A 23,181-nucleotide genomic window follows, 5' to 3' on the forward strand; every position below is an offset into this window, starting at 1 on the left:
GGTATCTGTCAGTCTCGCTAGTATGGAAGCGTATTACTTATCGGTGATTTTGGTAGTCCTATTCGCTTTAGCCATCAAAGTTCTAGAAAGTGGTCCACCCTTTTTGGACCATCTCCTTTGACCATCCAGGGCGGGGAATTCGATCTATTCTCGATCTTGTTAAAATCGGCTATGTCGCTTTGTGATGGTTCGATTAACGGCTTTTGTTGGACAAAGTATAATTTTTTGAGCAGTTTTTCCGTGTTAAGTCGAGAAATTTACCACAGCACGAAGTTCATTTTTCTCTAGTCAACATAATAATTTTATACTTTTTAAAGTTAAACAAATTACACTCCCTTAAATTCTGTGTCGGTAGCGGCACCCAACGCATATCTGCGTCTCTCTCACTAATTGGTTACTCGGGCCTCTGAATCCAATTAGAATGGCGCGAAACGGGCCTTCCTGAATTTATTATGCAGCTCTTGTTTAGTTTGCTGGCCACTTTAATTGAAACCTAGTGCGTAAATCGTCTGACCAGCTAATAATTAGCTTTAAAATATTTTAATTTATTGTATCTGGATTGTTAGTAATTATAGAAATAGCCTAGTAAACACCTAGAATTAAAATTGAATTGAATATTTTAATATTTCCAAAAGCAAACTTCACAAATTGTCTTCTTAATAGAATACATAATGGAAAAAAACGAAAGAAATGTTGTAATGTTAGATGTACTGGCTAGAATAATTAACATATATTTATTGTAAATGGAGATCATCAATCTATTAACCAAGTATTAAAAAAATCTAACAAATTATACCTTTTAAAGGTTATACTGCCATCTACCATTCAATAGACTCACTATATATTTAATCCAATATAAGAACCTATATGCGCCATCTATTAGTCGGTAGAAATTATAATCATGTAGAATGATTAAAAAAAATAGTGGTTAATTATAATATGATATATGTTAATGACATAAATTGACAAATTAAAATTATAATATATAAAACCCAATATTTTAAATCAAACTTTGCTTAAAGACTTTATACCAACACAACGCATATTATCCACCACTGTCAGGAACGAGAAATTCACTGTTTAAAAAAAAGAAACAAAAATGACATCTGTAAATGTCAAAGTCTTGTTTATTTTCAAATTTTTATATAGTTACGACTTGAATTTCCTTTCTAGTCACATTTCAATTCCTTCAACGTTCAGTACTTACAAGCAATCTATAACTTTATGAATAAAAAATCGTATATTTGCATAGTTGCAATTAATTAGTTAAACCAATTTTGCCTATTCTTTACTACAGCTATCACGAAATAACAAAAATGTAATAAGTATTTTTTTTAAAGCTTTAATGTGATGTTACAAGCAATAATCCTTAATAACCAATATGTTTACTTAATTTCTTGTGTGTTTTAGGAGTTTCGTAGATCTTGCGACTTTGGCAATGCACCGACGGCATGAGATGGAAGTCAGAATCAATGTTTTTGTTGATAAATGTGACCATGCGATACAAAATATAAAAAATCTAAAAATGCAGGTATTTTGAAAAACTTAATTATATCCTAATAATGTACTCGTAAATAAGCTAAAACTAATAAATACGAATTATTTACCAATATTCGCAATAATTAATAGTATATATTTTGTATTTTAGGCTCAAGGCTTTGTAGGAACCCTTAACTGTGATCCTGCAGAACTAAAAGATCGGTTTTTAAGCTGTATGAAACAGTTAGATGAATATACATATCTCCTAACAGACTTTAATCTTGCGATAAGTAAACTTGGTAAGTTATTTATGAATATTTTTTTAAACTGAAAATGAAATTTAAAAAACAACTATTTGTTTACACCTATTATCTTTATAATAGATTAGTTTTCTCATATTTCTCAATCTTAATCTCTTCCAAATCAAATATTACTCATATTTGATTCGGAGAATATTCATTAATATATACAAAGTGTAATGATTCTGACTGTACAAACATTAATTCCTTATATCAAATCAAATTAAAAATGAACACAGGCTTTGACATGAATATACTGACAAAAGCAACTCAATAGGTGTTTTTTGTCAGTTTGTAAGTATTTACAATTTTAGCATAATAAAGAATAATATTTTTTTTTTTTTCTTAATAAATACTTTACATTTTTAATAAGTAGTAGTAGACCCATTAATTAATTAATTTATATATTAAAAAAAAATAATAATGTAATTAGACACATTATTGAATGTGAGATATCAGATATGTAGTATTAATTGATGTCCACTATCAATCAACTATATACAAATTTTATAAGCATAATTATATATCTATTTGTATCACTAAATAAGAATTATTTACATTAAGACCATAGTTATATAGAAATAAAAACTAAAAATATTTACTGTACAAAACATGGAATGGTGGCCAGAAATGTAGCAACCTTACCCCATTGAATTGACAGTCCTCTCGTCACCAGTGGAGGCAATTTAAGATATTAGTATTAGTTATTATACATATTTACACAGTTTTCTATATGTTCGTACACAAAATTTCATCTAACATTTTCATTCCTTCTCACCAAACGAAAAAAAAATTGCCTTTTGACACTTTAATTTTCTTATATAGTTTACTGAGTCCATCAGTTTTTTTTTTTTTATAATAGAATGATAGTGTTTTATGCCAATTAAGTTAATCACAACATTTTTTATTACAGATACAACAAATACTAGCAATTACACCCCAGTGCATGATGTCTCAAACCATTCTCAATTACCTCAACCACATGTTGGCACATTTAATTTAATAGATGCATTGAGTGAACCAACACCTTCAACGTCTAAAGATCACACAGTGTCATGTTGTAATCAATATCCATCAGAAAAACCGCATCGTAAGAAAATACCAAAGGAGGATCAGCTTTTAATAGCATTCTCAAGTTCGTCATGTTCATCGGAAAGTGTTCCAATGACCAGAAGTGAGAACAGAAGTGAGAAGGAAGTGCAATGTCAAATAACAGAAGAAACAAAGAGACTTACCTTGGATGGTAAGATGTTTCTATTTTTTATGATGTTATCCTCCTTACCGATTTAACATTGATAGCCCTTGTATAGGAATACAAGCCAAGCTAGCTAACTTTATGATTCCAATGCATGTTTATGTAATTACTGATACATATACGGGTATTAATTTTTTTTAGAGTAAGCATCAGCTAAGAAAGGTTTTTGGGAGATACCAAAACTAGACTAATGAGGCAGTTATTTAATATTAATCTAAATAAATCTGTGCAGCTCTCCCTGCACATTAGGGAGTTGGTTTTAGTTATAAAAAATCCCATGTCCTTACTTTGGATTCAAGCTTGCTTCTTACCAATTCCATCAAATTTAGTTTTATGGTTTAGTTGTGAAAGACTTAGTAAAGAGTTACTTTAGTAATTATAGTATTAGCATAGATTATTGGTAAAAATATATTCATATAATATTCCTCTGGTGTCATCTTTAGGTGCCTTTATCATTCAGTGTAATTATACATTTTATAATTCTGTCTTTTTTTTTTCTTTTTAGACTCAGGCCCGGCTTTTGATGACTGCAAGTTGCCAGCACAGGCCTTACTCCAAATTGATAATGTGTATTCGGCAACAATCATGCATGTAGATGATGTATCTTTCTGGGTTATAGCCGATGACGTTGATGATGTGTGCAAGTAAGTGATGAAAAAATAATGCTAGCTAGGGACTTATGTTTGAACTCTAAACAGTAGGTACTTGAGCTTATTCACTTGTTAATATATATATGATACTTTCAATAAATGAATAGGTTGTGGATATTCGGACATATTTCATTAAGGCCGGCAACGCACCTGCAAGCACCCCAATGTTGCAGATGTCCATGAGTGGTGGTAGTCGCTTCCTACTTAGAGAGCGTACTCGTTTGCCCACTACAGTATAAATTAAAGGACACTCTTTATCCTAAAAAAACACATACACCAAATCCAATCCAAATAGAACTACTAGATGTAACCAATAATTAGAATATTTATTATAGTTATTGGTTACATCTAAATTCTAGCTACCTCTAAATTATATTGTAATTAGGTTTTAGGTGTGAATTGGAAGATATTCTAAAAGTTTTTGTATGACATATAGGAGCTCTATTTATCTCTCTCTCACTCCCCCCCCTCTCTCTCCCTCTCCTCTCCCCCCTCTCTCTCCCTCTCTCTCTCGCCCTCTCTCTCTCCCTCTCCTCTCCCCCCTCTCTCTCCCTCTCTCTCTCGCCCTCTCTCTCGCCCTCTCTCTCCCTCTCTCTCCCTCTCTCTCCCTCTCTCTCCCTCTCATCCCTTTATTTTCTCCCATTTTTTATATGTCTCTCTTCATTGCTGGTTATTAAGATAACGACAAAACGTTCGATTTAATATTATTAATTTCGTAATTATAGACGCTATTCCCTGGAGTAACCATTTGCGTCAACTTTTTTTTCCTTTAAAATTTGTACACATCCTTATTTGAGAAACATTAATAATTTTGTTTACTTCCCGCCTTGGAGCCCTTTAGTGTAAGTACATATTTTGCTAAAGTAATATTTGTTTATTTCAGACTGATGATACAAATGACGAGCTATTACAAGGAGAATACGATAGAAATGAACTTAGACGAGCTGATGTCGCTCACATACTGCACGTACTATGCGCACGACAGTGACTGCTATTACCGAGGGCTCTTTATAAGACTCAGTGACGTAAGCTATATTTATGTACAATGATCGAGACAGCCCAGTGGTTAGAACACGCTTAACTTAATCGATAACTTAATCTATGTGCTTAATTTTGCATCTCGTTGTCGGTGAAGGAAAGCATCGTAAGGAAACCTACATCTTCCCTACGAATATCTCTCACATGTTGAACAACCACATTAGAGCGTCGTGTGGGTATAAACTCCAAATCAATGCTAAAAGGAAAAGAGTATCTAGCAGTCCACTAGCTGTGGACTAACTATTGTTGAACAAACGATGCATAGCTGAACGCGACGAAAGTTTAAGTTATTTTATTATTTTTGTATAAAAAGTGTATGTAAAAAACCTAAAACTTTAATTTTAAAGAAATCGTATTAGTAATCTTTCACACTGATTTCCGATTTTTTTTTTTTTTACAAATAAAATTAATTGAAAATAATCATAACATATTTTAATTAATATAAACATATCCAATGTTATATAGGTAGCTTATATATATAGCTTTATAACAATAATGTCGGGTACCAGGAGGATATGAGTATCGCGGAGGTGTTCCTGGTGGACACGGGCGAGACGAGAAGCGCCCCCATCTCCACGATACAGCCGCTCGCTCCGAGGTTCTGCAAGAAGCCACCCTTCGCGCGGTGCTGCCATCTAGCGGGGGTTTGTATTATTTTTACATTGTCATCTTTCCTGGCCGACATATTTCCGAAAGTAATGAGCCTCACAGCCCGTAACCAGACTGACTACGGGTAGTCAGGATGAATCACAGTACTACTACATGATTACCTTTATCCGTTTTATTGGATTCAGCTCGAGCTTTACGCCATCTATCTTTTATCGATTTTCGTCCTGCTGCAGGTACTGCTTCGGTACAACATGTAATTATTTATTCAATCAACTTAACTGAAAACTCAATTAAAACACTACGTCACGCCAAGTAATGTTCGTACCGAATAATTCATCACGTGTCTGTTCTGTTTTAAGGGCTTTTAACCTTTTAAATTAGAAGTCAAACTGAGGTATTTGGAATTCTTACCTGCTAAAACCACTGCGATGGCCGTCTGCGGCACTTCGAAGAGGCTGCGGGATCGTGTTAATGAGCTCTCTTCAAGGAGTGAAGGTCATTTTATCCCCTCGCCCTCCTCGGTACTGTGTACAACAGCGCGAGCCCACCCCGTCTGCGGGCCCCCTCATTGTCGTCTGATAAAAGACACGCAAGGCTCCCAGTTCATGCGTCCACGGCTCCAGGGTGACACCCAATCTTTTGAACTCCCGGCGTTCGGGCTGTTGGAGGGCCGAAATGAAGTCTTCGTCGTCACCTTCGAGAAGGATCGGCTATTTCCCGGTCCCGCTTAGCTTTCTCCTTCTGGACCATGACGGTCTCACAGGGGTAGACTACGTCCCTCCGACGTCTCTCTCAGCGGGGCATCTGACACGAGAAATCGTAGGGAGAGGTCTCGTCCAAGTTCGCGGACCGGGATCTGCCTGCGGGGAAACACTGATCTGTCCTAACTCAGCACTAATATTGTGTTAACAGGTAGATTTACTGGGCTACCGGAGCAAAGAATTGTTGGAGAAACAGGAGGTGTACATTAAGGGCTTCATGGGGAAGCCATGCAGTATCAAAATAGATGACAAGTAAGTTATACAGGTTGATTAAAAAAAAAAATCTTCATCATCTAAACTTGAGAATATCGGAGGTCTTTTAGGTGTACTAAATTTTCTTATAAAAAACAGTGTAATCTCTTACTAAACTTTTTTTTTTGAGCCGACATGTTTCAATGGATAGAACTCATGCAACCTAATCCAAGGTCAATGTGTAAATTCGGTCAAGTGCCACTAAGTTTTTATGTATTTATAATTCATGTCTTAGTGAGTAGTGAAAGAGAATTGAGATCGTGAGAGACCGGCACGTGTCTGTTTAGACTCTGCTATGGATCCACCAACCCGCACTAGGAACAATGTGGAATAAAAAAATTAGGTAACAGCGGCAATGTCTCACTACTGATCAAAGGCTTCCTTTCCCTTTTTGAGGCTTATTCCACCACACTGCCCCCATGCAGGTTGGTGGCACGTGGTAAAGTCTTATACACCAAATATGGGTTTTATTTCTTAAATTCACCGTCGAGCTCGAGATGAATTATAAATACAAATTAAGCACATGAATCTGTGGTGACTCAACCGTTTTTAATTTGACTCAAAATCATCGGTTATGCTTTACGTCTTGACCTTAAATAGTAAATTTAAAATCTTCTTGAGATCAAAGAAGCAATACAACGCGTTTAGAGGATGTTTTTTTCTTATATATTCTCTTATGGAATTATACTTGTATAATTATTTTCAGTTCATCGGAATCTCTGGACGTCTATGTGATCTTTCCTTCGGGCGAGACGCTCAATGACTTGCTAGTGGAAGAAGGACTGGCGTTAAGAAGTAAATATGATTTATTACTAATAATAACTTGATTAGAAACTCCAATTCGTTTACTTAAAAAACTTTCAGTGGAATGCAGAAGAATTACAAACTAATTAAATGCTGTTTTTATTTTTCACAAGATTAAAGTAAAAAAATGTTTGTTTTAAATTAAGTGTTAAAGTTTAGGCATTTATACACTAGTGCTTCCGTCGTTGGTCTAATCAGATCTTGACGTGTTCAAAACTCGCGACGATCGAAACAACATTATTCTTCTGCCAATATTTTAAAATAATTAGTAAGTTTGCATTGCAAACACTCACAAGTCACACAGTTCTTAACAATAAAAAATTTAGCAAGAGCTATTTTGCCCCTTTGTATTGTGAAATGTTAGATACTTCAATAAAAGCCATTATTTACAGTTGACAAATCAAACGTCTCAACCGAGGTGTCAGCGGGAGCTAGATGTGTCTCAGAATTAAAAGATGAAAACTTCGACATCACGCAGTGTCCAGAATATGATAACCCATTGGTGGCAGTCACGGTAGGATAATCGAAGTATAATGACAGATATCGATATTTAAATGGAACTTAAGTCGTTAATCGTATTTAAAACAAATCGAATGAAAGAAAGCTTTAAAAATAGATAGTAATAAAAACATGAAATTCTGCAATTCATTTGAATCTATATCTATCAATCTATTTGTTTATCTAATGGCATTGGTAAGAATTTACTACGAATATTATACTACCAAAAAGTGTTATTGTTATCCGGTTTGAAGGATCAGTGACCCAATGTAATAGGCACGAGCGCATAACATCTTAGGGTCCGAGGTTGGAAGCGCATTGGCGATGTAAGGGACGATTAATATTTATTACAGTGCCAATAACTCTTAACGGTAGTGATGTGGTGGTGATGAGTGACTTACCGAGAGGATATGTGCATTTGTCTTATAAATAGATAGTTAAAACAAAATAAACTCAACAGTACAGTCACGGTGAGTTTATTTAGGAGAAATTGGAAATTATCTTGGAAATATCTTGAATATAATATTTCAGGGATACCACAATCGAGACGAAATGGACATCTGCAAACATTACAAGGGCGGACCGGAGAAGACTTGCTTTAAAGGAGCGCGCTGTACGAAGAGGCACGTCTTGAAACATCCAGGTAGACGCGGTTAAATTACTTTTAGAGCCCACTTGAAATAAATTAAAACTTTATATTTCAGAGCATCAAATCTAAATAAATTAAAAATTTAATCAATAAAAGTAAGTTTAAGTGTTGCTATTTAAATTGTTAACTATTCTGGAAAATACTCAAATTTAACGTTTAGTTAATAGTTTGCTTGCAACAGGAGCTGGCCTACTTCATCATCATAGTCGTCATCAAATTTTATCTAAAATTAATAAAACAAATGACGAACGACCACTACGTTTATGCTCCCAATCCATAGACATCAGCTTACATAGCAACTCTTTGACTGTAGACAGAATAACTATGGAGTGACAATAAAGATAAATAATCACAATGAAGATCTATTTGTATTTCCAGACGGCTGGACGCTAGACCAGGTGCCGGTGGCGGCGAAGTGCAAGCCGCTGCCGCTGCCGGCGCCCGGCTCGTGGCTGCGCGTCTACGTCACGCACGTCGCGCACTTCAACCGCTTCTACGTGCACTTCCTGACGGATAAGAAATCTGGTTCGTAGGACTCATTCGCTCACTCATCGCTATTACTGAAATACGAACTCACAAAACGTATGTCTTGAAAGGAAAGTTTAAGACGACGTTGTCTTCACGTGTCGAATGTTTTTTCTGTAGTGAAGCGGCGTGATGAAATAAACTGCAAACCACAGATTTAGAATAGGCTAGATACCTACGATGACGTCACCCAAGCCATACTTGAACATTACAATAAATGATTTTAAAATTAATTACAGCTAATTGAGCATCAAAGAAAAAAAAAACAAAACTAAAATATACTCTATGCATTTAGGCTTTTACATACACTTGAAACCATATTAATACCACCGGTTCGGAATGTAGATTCTCAGAAATTAATCTTATCCAACATTTAAAATAAAAAATAGTTAAACTACTCTGTGTGTAATATATAATGTCTGAAAGTCAACAAGCGTTAACTTCCCGCTTTTTTATCATCTATATCTTGCGTTGAATGATATATTTTATTTATTAATGGTTTGTTTTTTACGAATTATTTCAATTTATAAATCGGCAAAGTTAAAAATATCTGTGGAATTCTATTATAGAAATGAATATCTTGTCCCAAGAAGGATTTATTGACTTTGCGGAGTCGGAAACTTGGCGTTATAAGCTTATCCTTACGTCTCGTGTACAGTATACATACAATGATCATTGCTGATTCTATCAAAGTTATCAATCATACTGTGAATATATATATAAAATTGTCGTAAATATATTGTGACGCAACTGTTAGTAAAATAAAAATAGATTCAATATCTGTAGCGTTATACCAAAGTAATATGTCAAATATCAAAATTACTTAACGATGTAGGTAACACATCCACTGACTAGATTTACTACCCAGAAGAGATTATACAGTTTGTAAGGATACAAATATACGAACACAAACGAAAGTAGTAGCGTGTCAAGCTTGTGCAAAGCACGAGCACGCTGTATCCAGCCTACTCCAAATCTGTACTCTAATGCTTGGCAATAAAGGAAAAAACGTAATTTTTTTATAAATATATTTTTTAATTGACAATCAATGAACTTCTTGTAGGAAATGAAGCAGTCCCAAGCTTCGGAGTGGTCCTCCCGCCTACTAACCTGGAAGCTTTAATTCTTGACATGAACTCTCCGGCCACTAGAATGATGTATAAGCCTCTAAAGGTAAGAAATGTACCACACTCAAGTTATCTTAGATTGTAATATATGTAGTCAGTTACCGTTGCAGTCGTTTAGTACATTTTCGATTTTAGTTGATAAAAACACAAATTTGTTTTTCATATAAATAACTGTCAAAGTATATCCATATATGTACAGTATGACTCTATTTAAAGTAAATAAAATAGCTTTGAACGACGAAAATATTATTAAATAATTAATTTAATTTAATAGTCCCATAGACACAAGTAGTATTAGTAGTAAACTACAAGCATAAGGAACATAACATCTTAGCTCCCAAGTTTACCCAGGCGATTTCTGATGTAAGTAATGGTTAATAGTTTATAGATCGCCAATGTCTATGGGCAGTGGTGATTGCTTAACACGTAAGTGGCCCAACTGCACGTCTATTACAAAAAATATTTTTTTTAAAAATTGAAGGCCCGTAATGAGTCTGATATCTAAAATAAAATGATTCATGCAAATACAGAACTATGACGTGTGCTCAATATATGAATGAGGAGTAAACCTAAAAGTAAGTGAGTGGTACCATCCAGATGATCCCAGCGCCGGGCGAGTTGGTGGCGGCGTTGTACCCGCTGGACGAGCAGTGGTACCGGGCGAGGGTCGTGTCCTCCACTCGCGCCGACCAGAACGTAGAGGTACGACTAATTCAGTTCTATGACACGTATTATGTATGTTTGCTCCTATCCGATTGATTTTGAACGCAGTGTCACAAAACTTATTTGGTGGACGTTTAAGGCCGCCTGAACGACAGCATCATCCCTGGCAATGTTTTAAGATGGATTAATTCTCCACACGTCCGCTTGAGGTACTTACAGATGTGCTTAACAGAAAATCGGTTTGTTGTGTAGTAGTAATATTAATTACTATATTATAAGCGCTTAAAATTTTACCTTAAACATAAATGTTGCATGAAATAATACTTCTTTTTTATTTATGTAAGAATTATTTCCATTAAGGCTTTAATAATATTTAAATAAAAAATAAAAATAGTTATTTTACAAATCACTACCGTGTGGAATGGTGGTAAGAATGCTAGCAGCATTCCTGTTGAATCGCAATTCTGATCCTCTGAGCGAAAAATGAACCAGCCCTACTCTAGTAACGAGTAGAGGCAATGAAGCGATGTTATATCTTTGATTAATATTTTTACACTGGTCCAACTGTTTCAACTGCTAATGGAACATAAGTAGCAATAATAGAAGAATAATCGCTTCAGCTTTTTCCGCGGCAATTCCGGCGTCAAACACTGTTTCCCTGATATGAGACGGGGCCAGCTTATCAACGGATGTAGCGTGACACTAGAGCCCGTTCTCGTTCTCAGGGAAACAATGTCAGGACATCAAACCCTTGTATCGTCAAGGCTATTTCCACGGAGGATTCCAGGAGCAGGAACAACTCAATAAGAGAGCTGTGGTGGAATGGAAAATGGACAAGAATGACTGGTATCAAACGATCTGTTCAACACCTCTAGGTAATTTACATAGACTACGGCAACGTGGTGTGGGTGAAGGAGGACGCGATCCGCGAGCTGGAGCCGCGCTTCTGGTCGCTGGAGGCGCAGGCCGGCCGCTGCGCGCTCGCCGGCGTGGTGGCGCGGACGGCCAACTCGCGCCACTGGGCCGCCGCCAAGGCCGCGCTCTCCGCGCTCATACAGGAGCGCAGGGTGCAGGCGCACGTCGTGTGAGTGCACGGCTTGTATCACTTCTGCTCGACCATTTACGATGGAGGCTCACTCTGACGCCAATTTGGGGCATTCTTTCTTTACCTTTTCTTTATATTCCAATAGAACGACAATTTAATAACACCAGAGAGAGACCAGGCCTACAACGTTAGGCTTTTATGATTGATCGACATTGACGAACAGTCGTCATTATTTGCAATGATTTAAACTGCCCAAACATCGGAAATAGCATATTTATGACGCCTAAATATTTTTTTTTTTTTCTTATCCATACGTACCTGTGCTATTGAGCTTACACATGGAACATACCTTTCCTTCCTATCCAATTCTTCCTCTACTAAAACATGTAACTCAAAAAAGAAGTACTAAGTGACTTTAAAATTACATATTATGTATTTGTTAACAGGGCGAGAGATTATGATGAGGTTACCGTGGAACTATTCGACGAGAACGGTTTTAGCATAGCTGAGCAACTAGCGGCCGGGGAACTGGTGAACTTGACGGAATACTCAGTGGTGGACGACACGGATGTCAAACAAAAGCTAGTGTTGCCATAACTTGCAATTGTTAAACAGTAAGAAACTTGTGATTTAGTTAAATAAGCCGAAGAGAATTATTTTAAATAAAAATGAATATTTGTTTATATTTTATCTGTACATACTCTACGCAGGATTTATATCGATTGGTATATTTTTTTTATTTCATAAATACATTCTTATTATTCCTATAGTTAACAAAAAAGGTTAACTTCCATTAAACTTATATTTAATGTGTTTACAGTTTGATTTGAAAATGTTATTGTTAACCATTTCTGTTATTTAACTTCTTGGTTTGATACTCGAAATCGAATCCTAAAGGATGTAATAGAAAAGTAACCAATAAGGTTATAATAGATAAAATATTTTTTAAGGATATAAGATATTTACTGTGATAGAGTGGTTAAGTGATTTTGGTAAAAGATGTCTATAAATATCATGGATACAGCACTTTTTTGTTTCGACCAAAGCGTTATATTAAGTTTAAAACATAAATGAGTAAGTGTTATTTTGTCTATTATACTTAAATATACTTATATAATTACAAAGATCTTAATTAACTCTCAAACTCATTTAAGAAATATTTTATATTATATATAAAATGTAGTATTGTTGTCTCTTTCCGTCATGATAGATTTGGTATTCGAAAAAAGAAGACACCAACCTAAAGCTGATAATGCTGGTAAAGCTGATAGTGTTTAAGAAGTTTTCTGTTATAATTGGTTTTAGTCGGTCTTTGTTTTTGTTTTTTATAATAAAATCTCATTTAGAAAGCTTGATTGTAAACTTTGGACCTAAATATATATTAAACCATCTCTGATATTAATACCGTTGTCTTAAAATCATATAAATTCTTATGTAGCATATTATTATGTATTTCTTAATAATATTTAAGATTAGCATAGGCAATTATTTTTAAGATCTTTTTTAACATTGTTTTTTTATACGCTCTCTGTTTTTATATGTTAATTACATTTAGGCAAAGGAATAGCCGATAGATCCAGTTAGGTGAACTGAGAAATTTAAATGTATTTTTAGTTTACTGCAGTGGGTTTGGTCTTCTGTAATAACTTAATACGCAAGAGATTTGTTAAAAAATACAAACAAAATTGATAATAATTATTCGTTTAATTATATAATAATAAAGAAAACACATTTACATATTTATAAATATAGTGAAGTTTTATTACAAGTGTAGATACTAATTAATTGCTTTTATCAGCACGAGTAATAATTAAAAATAGCAAATAACATTGACAGTAGAATGAATCAATATCAAGAGTCCAAAACCAGTCTCACGAGCTGATCGGTAAAGGAATATGTGCATCCATTACCATACATTAGAGCAGCCTTATAGAATGGCCCACCACCAATACTATACCTCCTTGTGAAGAGAGTAGACTACTGTCCAGCTGTAGGTCATTTTTGGGCAGCAACTTTTTAGTATTCTTTTATATAGGCGCTGTATTATCTTATGCTAATTATTGAAAAGACGTAAGGAACTTACAAAAATATATATTACGTTGTAAATAGGGATTGCAATCCGGAAAAACGGATCCGGTAGTCCGGCGGATCCGGCATCATTATACGTCTACCGGATCCGGTACCAATATACCGGATCTGGGGACCGGATCCGGTGCTAGCAATTTTGGCAAAATAATAGAACTGTTGCTTGAGTAGACACTTTAAATGCGCTTAATTGTTAAAAACTCTTTAATCTAGGCTTGATTAAATTACATCGTTAATGTACTGCAGAACATACTATCAGCACTGCTAAAAAAACTTCGGTTTTGATACTGAACTGATATTATTGGCATGAGCAAGAGTCATGGTCAAAGTAGGTAAGCTTATGAATTGTTATGAACAGCTGTGCTTCGCACATTAGCTATGATTAGCTATGGTCGATATTTTATATAAAAATAATGAAGAGAAGGCAGATGACCGCCTGGCAACAACGCCAACAACATCAAATGAATCAAATACAGATGATGAAGACACAACGAATGATGATGAACAAGGAGTTACAGTTACAATAACTGATCCTGGTCATGCTTATCTTTCTAAGGCAGAAGTAATTCTTAGATACAATGAGTTTCTTCAATAAGTGCGAAAAGTGGTAAAGCTTTTCAAAAGATTGTCTACTAAAAACGATATGTAACTGCAAACATATGTGACAGACGAAACAGGTAAAGCATGCCTTAATTTGGATTACTGCTAAAAATCTAATTTTTTTTTTTACCGTAATTTGTTGAAACTATTTTTTTTTAATTATAATACAAACTCATTATTGTGGTAATTGTGCCACTTATTAGACATAATTATCAAATCGTATTTATCTGAACCGATCCGGCCGGTTCGATGGGAATCCGGTCAGACTGAAAATTACGCCGGATTGCAATAACTAGTTGTAAAGAGTAATGGCTAGATGGTGTTGTTTATTTAATACTCTAATCTCTAACCCAATTTGGTGGGCATTAAAAATCTTGATATAATTTTGAATGTATACATGCTTTATATACCTACAGTAATTAACTTATTATTTTGTACATGAGTCATGTAAAGGGCAATGTTTAGTTCTCTTAAAATTACCATAGTTTCGAGATTTTATAACTGTAGGTACGTGACTCTTAAATAAGAGCAGAGTAAATAAATTCACATACATAATCGATTAGAAATGAATCCGTCGCTGGACTTTATCCTGTACTGTACTCACTGATTTCCGTTTCACTCTTAAGAATCAGCATCAATATAACAACTCATAAAAAGTGTTTTATTTTTGCTGCAATCATAATTACATGTTATATCATTTATCAGAAATATAAAGATTGGAATCGTTTTTGATCTTCGAAAATTGTATTATTATGAGCAATGTAAATTTATGTGTAATGCCACATGAATGGTTCAAAGCAAGTATTTTTCTTAATTATAATCTAACTGTAACTCTTGTTGTTGTAATATTGGTAAGTGTTTTAACCATATTAAATAATCACCGCATAATCCTTAAAATATGGCCATTACAGTTTATACTGATTGAATAAATAAACATTTTATTTTATATTTAATACTTTTATTTTAAATAAGAAATACAATTTGTGAATACAAATACTTAATAAAATTTTATTAAACAATCCTCTTAGCCTCTCTTAAGGCACATTAAACTGATTGATAATAACTAAGACACTTATTTATTTTAATTAAAAAAATGTTTATCACCACACAGTTGAACACTAAATTATAGTATAGGAAAATATCAATAAAATATATTTGTAAAAAGATAAAATCCCAATAATTATTCATAAATAACTTCTGTAAGATACAATAAACTATCATTTAAGACATCAATATAAAGCAGAATTCTATTACAAATATTAAACAAACAATTTATATATGATTTGAGATTTATTTAATAACAAGATGATTCCTTTATAGTGATATCAACATTGAACACAGATGTTTAACAGTATGAGGAGCATTACAAACATCTCCAAGAATTTTATAAATATTGAATTATATTGGTCTGAAATAAACAAACAACTATGTAACTATATGATTAAAATTGATTATTTACAATGTATCTACTGTAATATAAATTTGTTTGATGACTAGATATAAGCCACTGCCAAGCCAAATACAGCATGCATAGCAATATTTTGGAAAAAACATATCTTAAAACTAGCACACATATGCCAATGATTATTAAAATATTAAATATTAGTTATCTGTAACAAACAACTTTGGTATTTCTGATTCTAGCCTAATAACTCTCACGGTTGACATCAAGCGCCAATCGTCGTATACTTGAGATTTCTTTGGAGAATATGACTCTGGAGGATTAAAGGTACTGTAGTATGATATTAATTCGTGAGACTGATCTCCGTCTAGATCTGCAATGACTAAAGACTTTTCTTGATACTCTAAATCAGGTTGACATGTTGGTAATGGTGTTCCGGCATCAATAGAACCACGAACACAAATTTGTACAATATCAGTTTGGCTCACATTTACATGGACATATGTTTGAAGGTTATCAAATGATACCAAAACAATCCTCTCCGAAATATCATGTGCTGTGAAATTTGCATATTTGATAAAAGATGAAATAGAAGCAACATTTATCGTTGGTCGGTAATAAAAGATATCATATGTATTCTTTGGGCTTTGGTTTTGTACATTGTATCTTACTTCATCAATTTTAAGTGCACCCTTTGCTAAGTGTGCACTGTTCCACTGTCATAATTTCAAGACAAAACCCCTAATAGAGTTTGCAAAGGCAAATGAACTCGGCTTCATGGCATATACGTGATTTGCAGAATACTCCCAACTTACATTTGTTGTTCCATTTTTCTCGAGCAACAATTTTAGATTAACTCTACATGAGTTAGGACAGTCCCCGGAATTTTCAACAATAAGTTTCCCAGGCCCGTTTGTATATATTTCCCAATTATTAGCACTGCTCATACTCTTTTTTAAACTGATGTTTACCCTCTTTGAAACCATAGATATAGGAACTGAATGGTTTGTTGACTGATCTAGCTTCAATAGTTTTCTATATAGCCACGGATATGTTATCTGCCGAACAGCTTCAGATGTTCCATTTTTGCAAAGATATGTGATACCATTAGACTCTGTCAAGAGCTTGATCACTAGACAATCATGAACGGTCATTGGATCGCCGATAATATTACCTGTTGCTCCAGATATTATCAACAATGAATTATGATTGGCATTGGGATACATGGTGGCGACAGTCAGAAGGTCATAGACCTTATCCTTGTCCATATCTTTTATTACTATCGGAAAATCAATTGCTGCAATATCACTGAATATTTTGCCTTGTTTAAGAATATACCAATAGTATGTCCCTGACAAGGGGTTGAGAGCAGCAAGCAGTCCCTCTGAACCCGACACAATGCAATCTTTCTGCTTATCGCGATTTACATCAATAAGATGACAGTCTATTTCAGTTGGTATTCTAGTTTCTCTTGTATACCAGCCGACTTTACCAGTATTACCTACAATCAATAAAACTCCATTCACATTGTCATTATTGTTTTTTTCCTCTTTCATATGATTACCGCGATATATGAATATAAGATTTTTTGTATTAGGTATAGCTCCGTCTACGACCTGAACCGCTCCGGACAACTCTATTTCGTCGTAGGGAATCTCCCAGCTCGTAGTTTTATCTTGCCACTCATTATTAATACAACTGCCGACGTCGGAGCACGGGATACCCCAAAGAAATATTATTATGGTAAAGACGCAAACAAATATTGATGCGATAAATGCGCAGCGTCGTGAAAAAGACATTTTATTTGACATATCGGATTGTAAGAAGCTTACATTATCCATCGTGCTTTCTACTGTTTTTTCATTTGAATTGTACTCATCCATATCACTCATACTGTAATTCTTTGACGATTGCAATCCACTATTGTAATCCAAATTATTACAGCTATCCGAAGCCTGGATGCGTACGGCATTTTCTAACTTCTGATCATCTTCAGATTCTGAATCCGACAGTAATTGCTTGAGAGGTGCATAGTTACCGCCATTACCATTTGCTGACATGGCTTGTAATGAATAGTTTAAAAAGAATGCCTTACATTTCTTAGTTTGAGAAAAATGTTTCAAAAATACTTAAGATATAAATAAAATCAATATTCAATAACAAGTCACGCCGGTTGACATTTGGAGACTTTGGTCTTTGTCTTTGACTCTTTGAATCTTTGATCATAAACCCTAATCCATAGATAAAGAATACTCTACGATAACTAAAGTCTCAAAATACGATAAATAATCTTTGCTATCTATGTTATATCAATAAAAATATCGCTGTTTTATTTGAAAGTATAACATCATTATATTCAGCGTTTTTAAGTAAATATTATTAAACAATATAATTTAACGAATAATATAGCCATAGCAACGCGTGGCCGGGTATTTTAATTTAATGTGTATTATTAAATGACTTTCTAACAATATTAGAAGCTGTAGCAAATTGTAAATGTTACACTGCTGGGTTAAGCTTAAGGCCTCCTCCCCCATTGATGAAGAAGGTTTGGAGTTGGAGTGTTAGTAATATCATCACTGATTAATGATTATAGTATACTTCATTCCTGAGTGAAAATGTTCTACGAACTAGGCATAGCTTACACAGCTGGCCCAGTGCGGATTAAAGGCGATCGGAGTTTGCTGATGTGAACAACATGCTTCAGACTTTTTATCTTACGTTTTGCTTTACCGTTAAAGCCAGCGATAAATTAAGATTTTTTTAAATTAAAAGTAAATATAGACAAACTTCGAAAAGTTGAGTTGCGTGCTGTGTAATCGAGCTTTTCTGTTGTAGACTGTAGTCTGGACCATACATATGTATGATATCCACACGGGAGTATAGCTGCTTTTTAATAATTTAAATATTTAGCATATATAACAATTCACCTTCAATCCGTAGTCATATAATATGACTGAACAAGGATGTTTATAACAAGATGAATTTCAGGCGAGCGGAACCGCAATTTCTTTGTTTTAAATATAACCCGGCTTCGCACGGGGTGCAATGCTCATACTAAATATTCTACAGAATGTTTGTATACAACGTTCACATTTTTTCAGTCATTAGACAATACAAATCGTTATGTCCCTGCGTATTAAATCTGTAATATATTCGAAAAATAGTCATTTAAATTACATGCTGTACAGTGTCGTATAGATCAATTTTAAATGCACAATGTATTTAAGGTACTTTATTGGATAAGGATTAATGCTGTATTGCTTAAAATCTCTTCTAAAATAAGTCATTATTTCTCGTAGAAAGTGTAAGTAAAAAATGGTTATTGTGAGTTATGCCTCAGAGAAAGAAATATACAAATGCGGACTTTTTTGTCGAACTTTTTAAGGTATACAATACTGTAATACATTATTTTGATCTATCTCGTAGGGTCCGGCCAACGTTTTAAATAAGAATGTGTAAATTTACGACACCACATTAGGAACCTCTAAAATTATCAGTGTTTCTCTACTATATTGGGCATGTTTATATACATATAAACCTTCTTGAATCACTCTATTTAATAAAAAAAAACCGCATAGAATTCCGGTGCGTCTTTTAAAGATCTAAGCATACACAGAGACAGACAGACAGCGGTCGGCAACTTTGTTTTATACTATGTAATGATTAAACTAAACTTAAATAAATTACAGAAGCACACTAAAAGATTATGTTCAATTTTTGAATGCAGTGGCAAAAAAAGTCGCGTAACAGTTCAGAATATTAGGTTAGGGCTATCTTTATCTTTCTCTTTATGTTGACGATGTTTCAGTTTTTCTTTCAGGTCTCTAAAGTAGAAATTCTATATCTGCACTAATACTAATTAGTAATTAACTAACATTATAGAGGTAAAAATTGTTTATTTGTGTGTAGAGGTCTCGGTTGTCTACTATATGGTATAAATTATGTAATATAAATTTATTAATAAATTTATCCGTGTGAAACCGGAGCGGGTCGGTTTCGTACACTCCATTCTCGGGTGAATAAAACAACAAATTAAAGGCCGAATGTATATTTTTTGTATATAAATTATTTGCATTTCTTTTCATACATAAATCTACGAATAAACACATCCTTCTATTATGTCACACTTAATTACTTGGTGTTTAATTTCTTACAGAAATGGTATAAAAATAAGTATGTTGATAAACAATTTTTATATTAATTTAACATATTGCCTCAAAATAAAACAAATGCATGTTATTTGAGGCTGACACCAGTCACTTTTCACACTGTATTATACATATTAATTTTGCGCTAACAAAATATTTGTGAAGCTTAAAATTTATCTGAGATTATTTAAGGTACATGTTTTATTCTAGATTAGTGAACATCACTAGCCAAATCCCTAGACTACACTAAGCAACCATTACATGGTATACATTTTGAATTATTAAGATTTTACTACACTAATTACAATTCAAAAATAAATAGGAAAAACAAAACAATTAATATTTACATATTCAGCCTCAAAATATCTGTTATAAGTAATCATGACTTTGTATTCAAATGTTTTGATGGCACATATTGATATTACTGTGTTTCAGACGATTATTAATATTAGGAGCAATTTTCCTCAACTTATTAGTTCTAATTTTTATGTTACGTAACTAGTTAAACATATTTTTTAAATAAAACTTCGAAACTGAAACTATTTTAAGATTCACTTTAATAATTTATTCACTTTGCAGTATGATTATCTTAAATAGGAACAAAACAAAATATTGTGTAAGTGTCAGTAATTAGCCTATTATTTTAGTCGAGAAATAAATAATAAAATATAGCTCTACAAAATAGTGTGATGATTTCTTAATATAATGGACAAGATTAGGCATTTATGAATATTTGCTTAATCAAACAAACATATTGTTTCAATAATATTACTACTGACTGAATTTTATGTGGCGATTTACACTTGATTTCATAGATGTTCCAAGAATTCAGTCTTGCATTACATTCAAAACATCTATATATACAGATTAGACAGTAGACACACTTAAAAACATCTGCGTAAATATTTCACTAAATACCATAGTTGAGTCCCATATTCAATACTTATAAATAATACAGAAGTTACAATTTAACTATTAGAAAATAAATGATTGTTAGTCAGTTTTATAAAGGAGCCTGCCCTTTATGTCTAGCATCCTGTACTAGCTTATAACAATAATGTACATTTGTACAATTAACATAAATTAATGTTATGTGACTATACTCAGTGTTTAGTTTATTGCAATTAATATTTGTATAGTCCATATTATTTCCATTATATATTTGCTCTAATACCCTAATATCTTCACTAGGCATCGTAATGACGCGATTGGACTACATAAAGACTAAAGAACAGATCCAAACGTTAGATTGAGTATGGATATTCGCCGAGATAGTCTATTAGAGTGGAGGGGAGAGGTAAAAGCCTGTGCTTGGGGGCACACCAAAGTTTCGGCGTGAGTGGGTTTGAGTCTAGGGCCTTGTGAAGCGCAAGGCGAGCTGCATGAAGTAGAGTCGGTGGTGATTTCTTAAGAGGAACTTTGAGAAGGACTGGCGAGTGTGGGCATCCCTCACGGTCCACCCAAACTGTGCCCGCTGGTCCTCGTTCGCCGACTCGAGTGTAATGCTGCACGAGTTCCACGACGCAACGAAACCGGGGCATATACCTGGCAAGTGGCCGATCACAGTCTAACCTATAAAAAAGAAAAACAAATTTAGTGACTATTTAGTTAAAAGCTTGTAATATTAAAATTGTATTGCATCCCTTGTTGACAGAATGACGTCAATGCATATGTTATGACATATTTTATTAGGTCAAGTAATTTAACCCAGAAAAATCACCATACTCGGAAGAACAATGACACACTTTCAATACTAAAAGGGTATATAAGAAAATAAATTAATAATGAATCAATTTATTATCTAATACTTCTAAGTTGTTTCATAAACAATAAATTACTCTGAATGGAATTTACTTGTAAGGGATTTCACAAAAACTGACTCACTGCTTTGTTGTGCAAGCTTTATGTAGAATTGGTTTAAATAGGTTTATAATTTTCATCTTAACATTATTTTTAATGAGAACCATTGTATTTCTTGTTTATTAACTATTAATTGGATGTAAAATTGAATACAGGCTAAATTTTTACATAAAATAAATGTAAGTTCTCTTCATTCAATTTTCTTCAAATATTTTAAAATTATTCTGTAGTAGCGAAAACAATTGCCGGGCGCCGAGATTAAGATTCATTGTACAGTATTTAGATTAGATAATGTCATGATAACATGAATAATGTTGTCTGATTATGCACTACTTTTGTGTGATGATATTACTACTGTTCGTACTTAAGAAAAAATAGTATCACTATAATGACATACATGACAAAAAATAGTATTATTATGCATGGTGCATTATCACATGTGATAGAAAGTTATAAAACAGCTTGAGGTAGAGTACATTTGTCTAGAAAATGCCTATCCACTCTTGATTTTAAGTTTGTCTTCATATTTATTCAATAATTAAAGCACAAATATTATCAGTAACATCATTGCAATGAATATTAACATATTATAATTATGATAATAAGATCCTCACTGATTATTGAAAGTCATGATAAAAAGAGAATGCTTACCTAAAGAATCCCTGCTCGTAATGTAGCCTGACAGATGTTGGTCCTCTTTCTGTTTGTACAGACAGTGAGAATATGAAATTTCTGTCACCGGAATCTCTTATCACAAAGGCACCGACACTTGCGTCTTTAAGTAAATTTCGAGCACCCTAGAATGATAGAAAGAAAATTTATTAATACACAATTGACATAAAAGTCTGCTCAAAGAATTAATCACTGTAATATTATATAATCATTTACATTCATTTAGAGAATTATAATCACAAATAATTTTTGCTTTGATTACATTTAAAGGATCTAAACTATTTCTTTATATTTTAAAGTCATTAAGGTACAAACCTGCCAATCTAAATTGCCATAATACCACCCGGATAGCCTTAATGCTCTCAGCGTATCAGCTAACCGTCTCAACTCATCATTGTATGGGGATGGTATTAATGGTGATGATGGTGTTGTGTATAAAGGAGATTGTGGCAAGTATGTTGGCTGGAGAGTGAAGGGTGGTGTGACTGGTATCACAGAAGTTTGCGTGTGGGCCTTAGCACAGGCCAAAGAGACCCGGAGCTCATGCCTGCAGTTTGGACAGCAAGCAACACCTGTTGACCAGCTGTCGAGCGGCACCCCCACTTCCACACAAGCATCTGTAACAATAACTTACAGTTTAGTATATTAAGATAGAAACACTTTATTGTTATAAACTTATTTTGAATCATGACAATTAATTAGTTTACTATGCATAAAATAATATATCTAGAATACACCACATTAATTATTAATATCA

General features: G+C 33.8%; 3 protein-coding genes across 4 annotated transcripts in view; 1 reads left to right on the plus strand and 2 right to left on the minus strand.

Moving 5' to 3' along the window:
• Positions 1-1,158: 1,158 nt before the first annotated feature.
• LOC113396984 (uncharacterized) lies at positions 1,159-12,665 on the plus strand. Its single transcript, XM_026635102.2, has 16 exons — positions 1,159-1,318; positions 1,411-1,531; positions 1,649-1,778; positions 2,692-3,021; positions 3,539-3,677; positions 4,567-4,708; positions 5,231-5,365; positions 6,243-6,343; positions 7,050-7,138; positions 7,540-7,661; positions 8,177-8,288; positions 8,673-8,819; positions 9,883-9,992; positions 10,544-10,648; positions 11,485-11,693; positions 12,101-12,665. Coding segments are annotated over exons 1-16 (2,145 nt in total). The 5' UTR covers positions 1,159-1,316; the 3' UTR covers positions 12,252-12,665.
• A 2,610-nt stretch (positions 12,666-15,275) lies between these two features.
• On the minus strand, positions 15,276-17,945 carry LOC113396955 (protein FAM234A). Its single transcript, XM_026635047.2, has one exon. The coding sequence runs from the start codon at positions 17,799-17,801 to the stop codon at positions 16,461-16,463; it is 1,341 nt and encodes a 446-aa protein (XP_026490832.1). The 5' UTR covers positions 17,802-17,945; the 3' UTR covers positions 15,276-16,460.
• A 1,831-nt stretch (positions 17,946-19,776) lies between these two features.
• The window catches only part of LOC113396949 (suppressor of cytokine signaling 2-like), a 32,676-nt gene continuing 29,271 nt past the window's right edge, over positions 19,777-23,181 (minus strand). For both annotated transcript variants that reach the window (XM_026635040.2, XM_026635039.2), the window contains exons 2-4: positions 22,740-23,041; positions 22,404-22,549; positions 19,777-21,464 (exon numbers count right to left, since the gene is read on the minus strand). In XM_026635040.2, coding sequence (XP_026490825.1) covers positions 21,137-21,464; positions 22,404-22,549; positions 22,740-23,041 — 776 coding nt within the window. In that variant the 3' untranslated portion in view covers positions 19,777-21,136. The remainder of the gene's footprint in view (positions 21,465-22,403; positions 22,550-22,739; positions 23,042-23,181) is intronic.

Source organism: Vanessa tameamea, chromosome 9 (assembly GCF_037043105.1).
Source record: "Vanessa tameamea isolate UH-Manoa-2023 chromosome 9, ilVanTame1 primary haplotype, whole genome shotgun sequence".
Taxonomy (NCBI): domain Eukaryota; kingdom Metazoa; phylum Arthropoda; class Insecta; order Lepidoptera; family Nymphalidae; genus Vanessa; species Vanessa tameamea.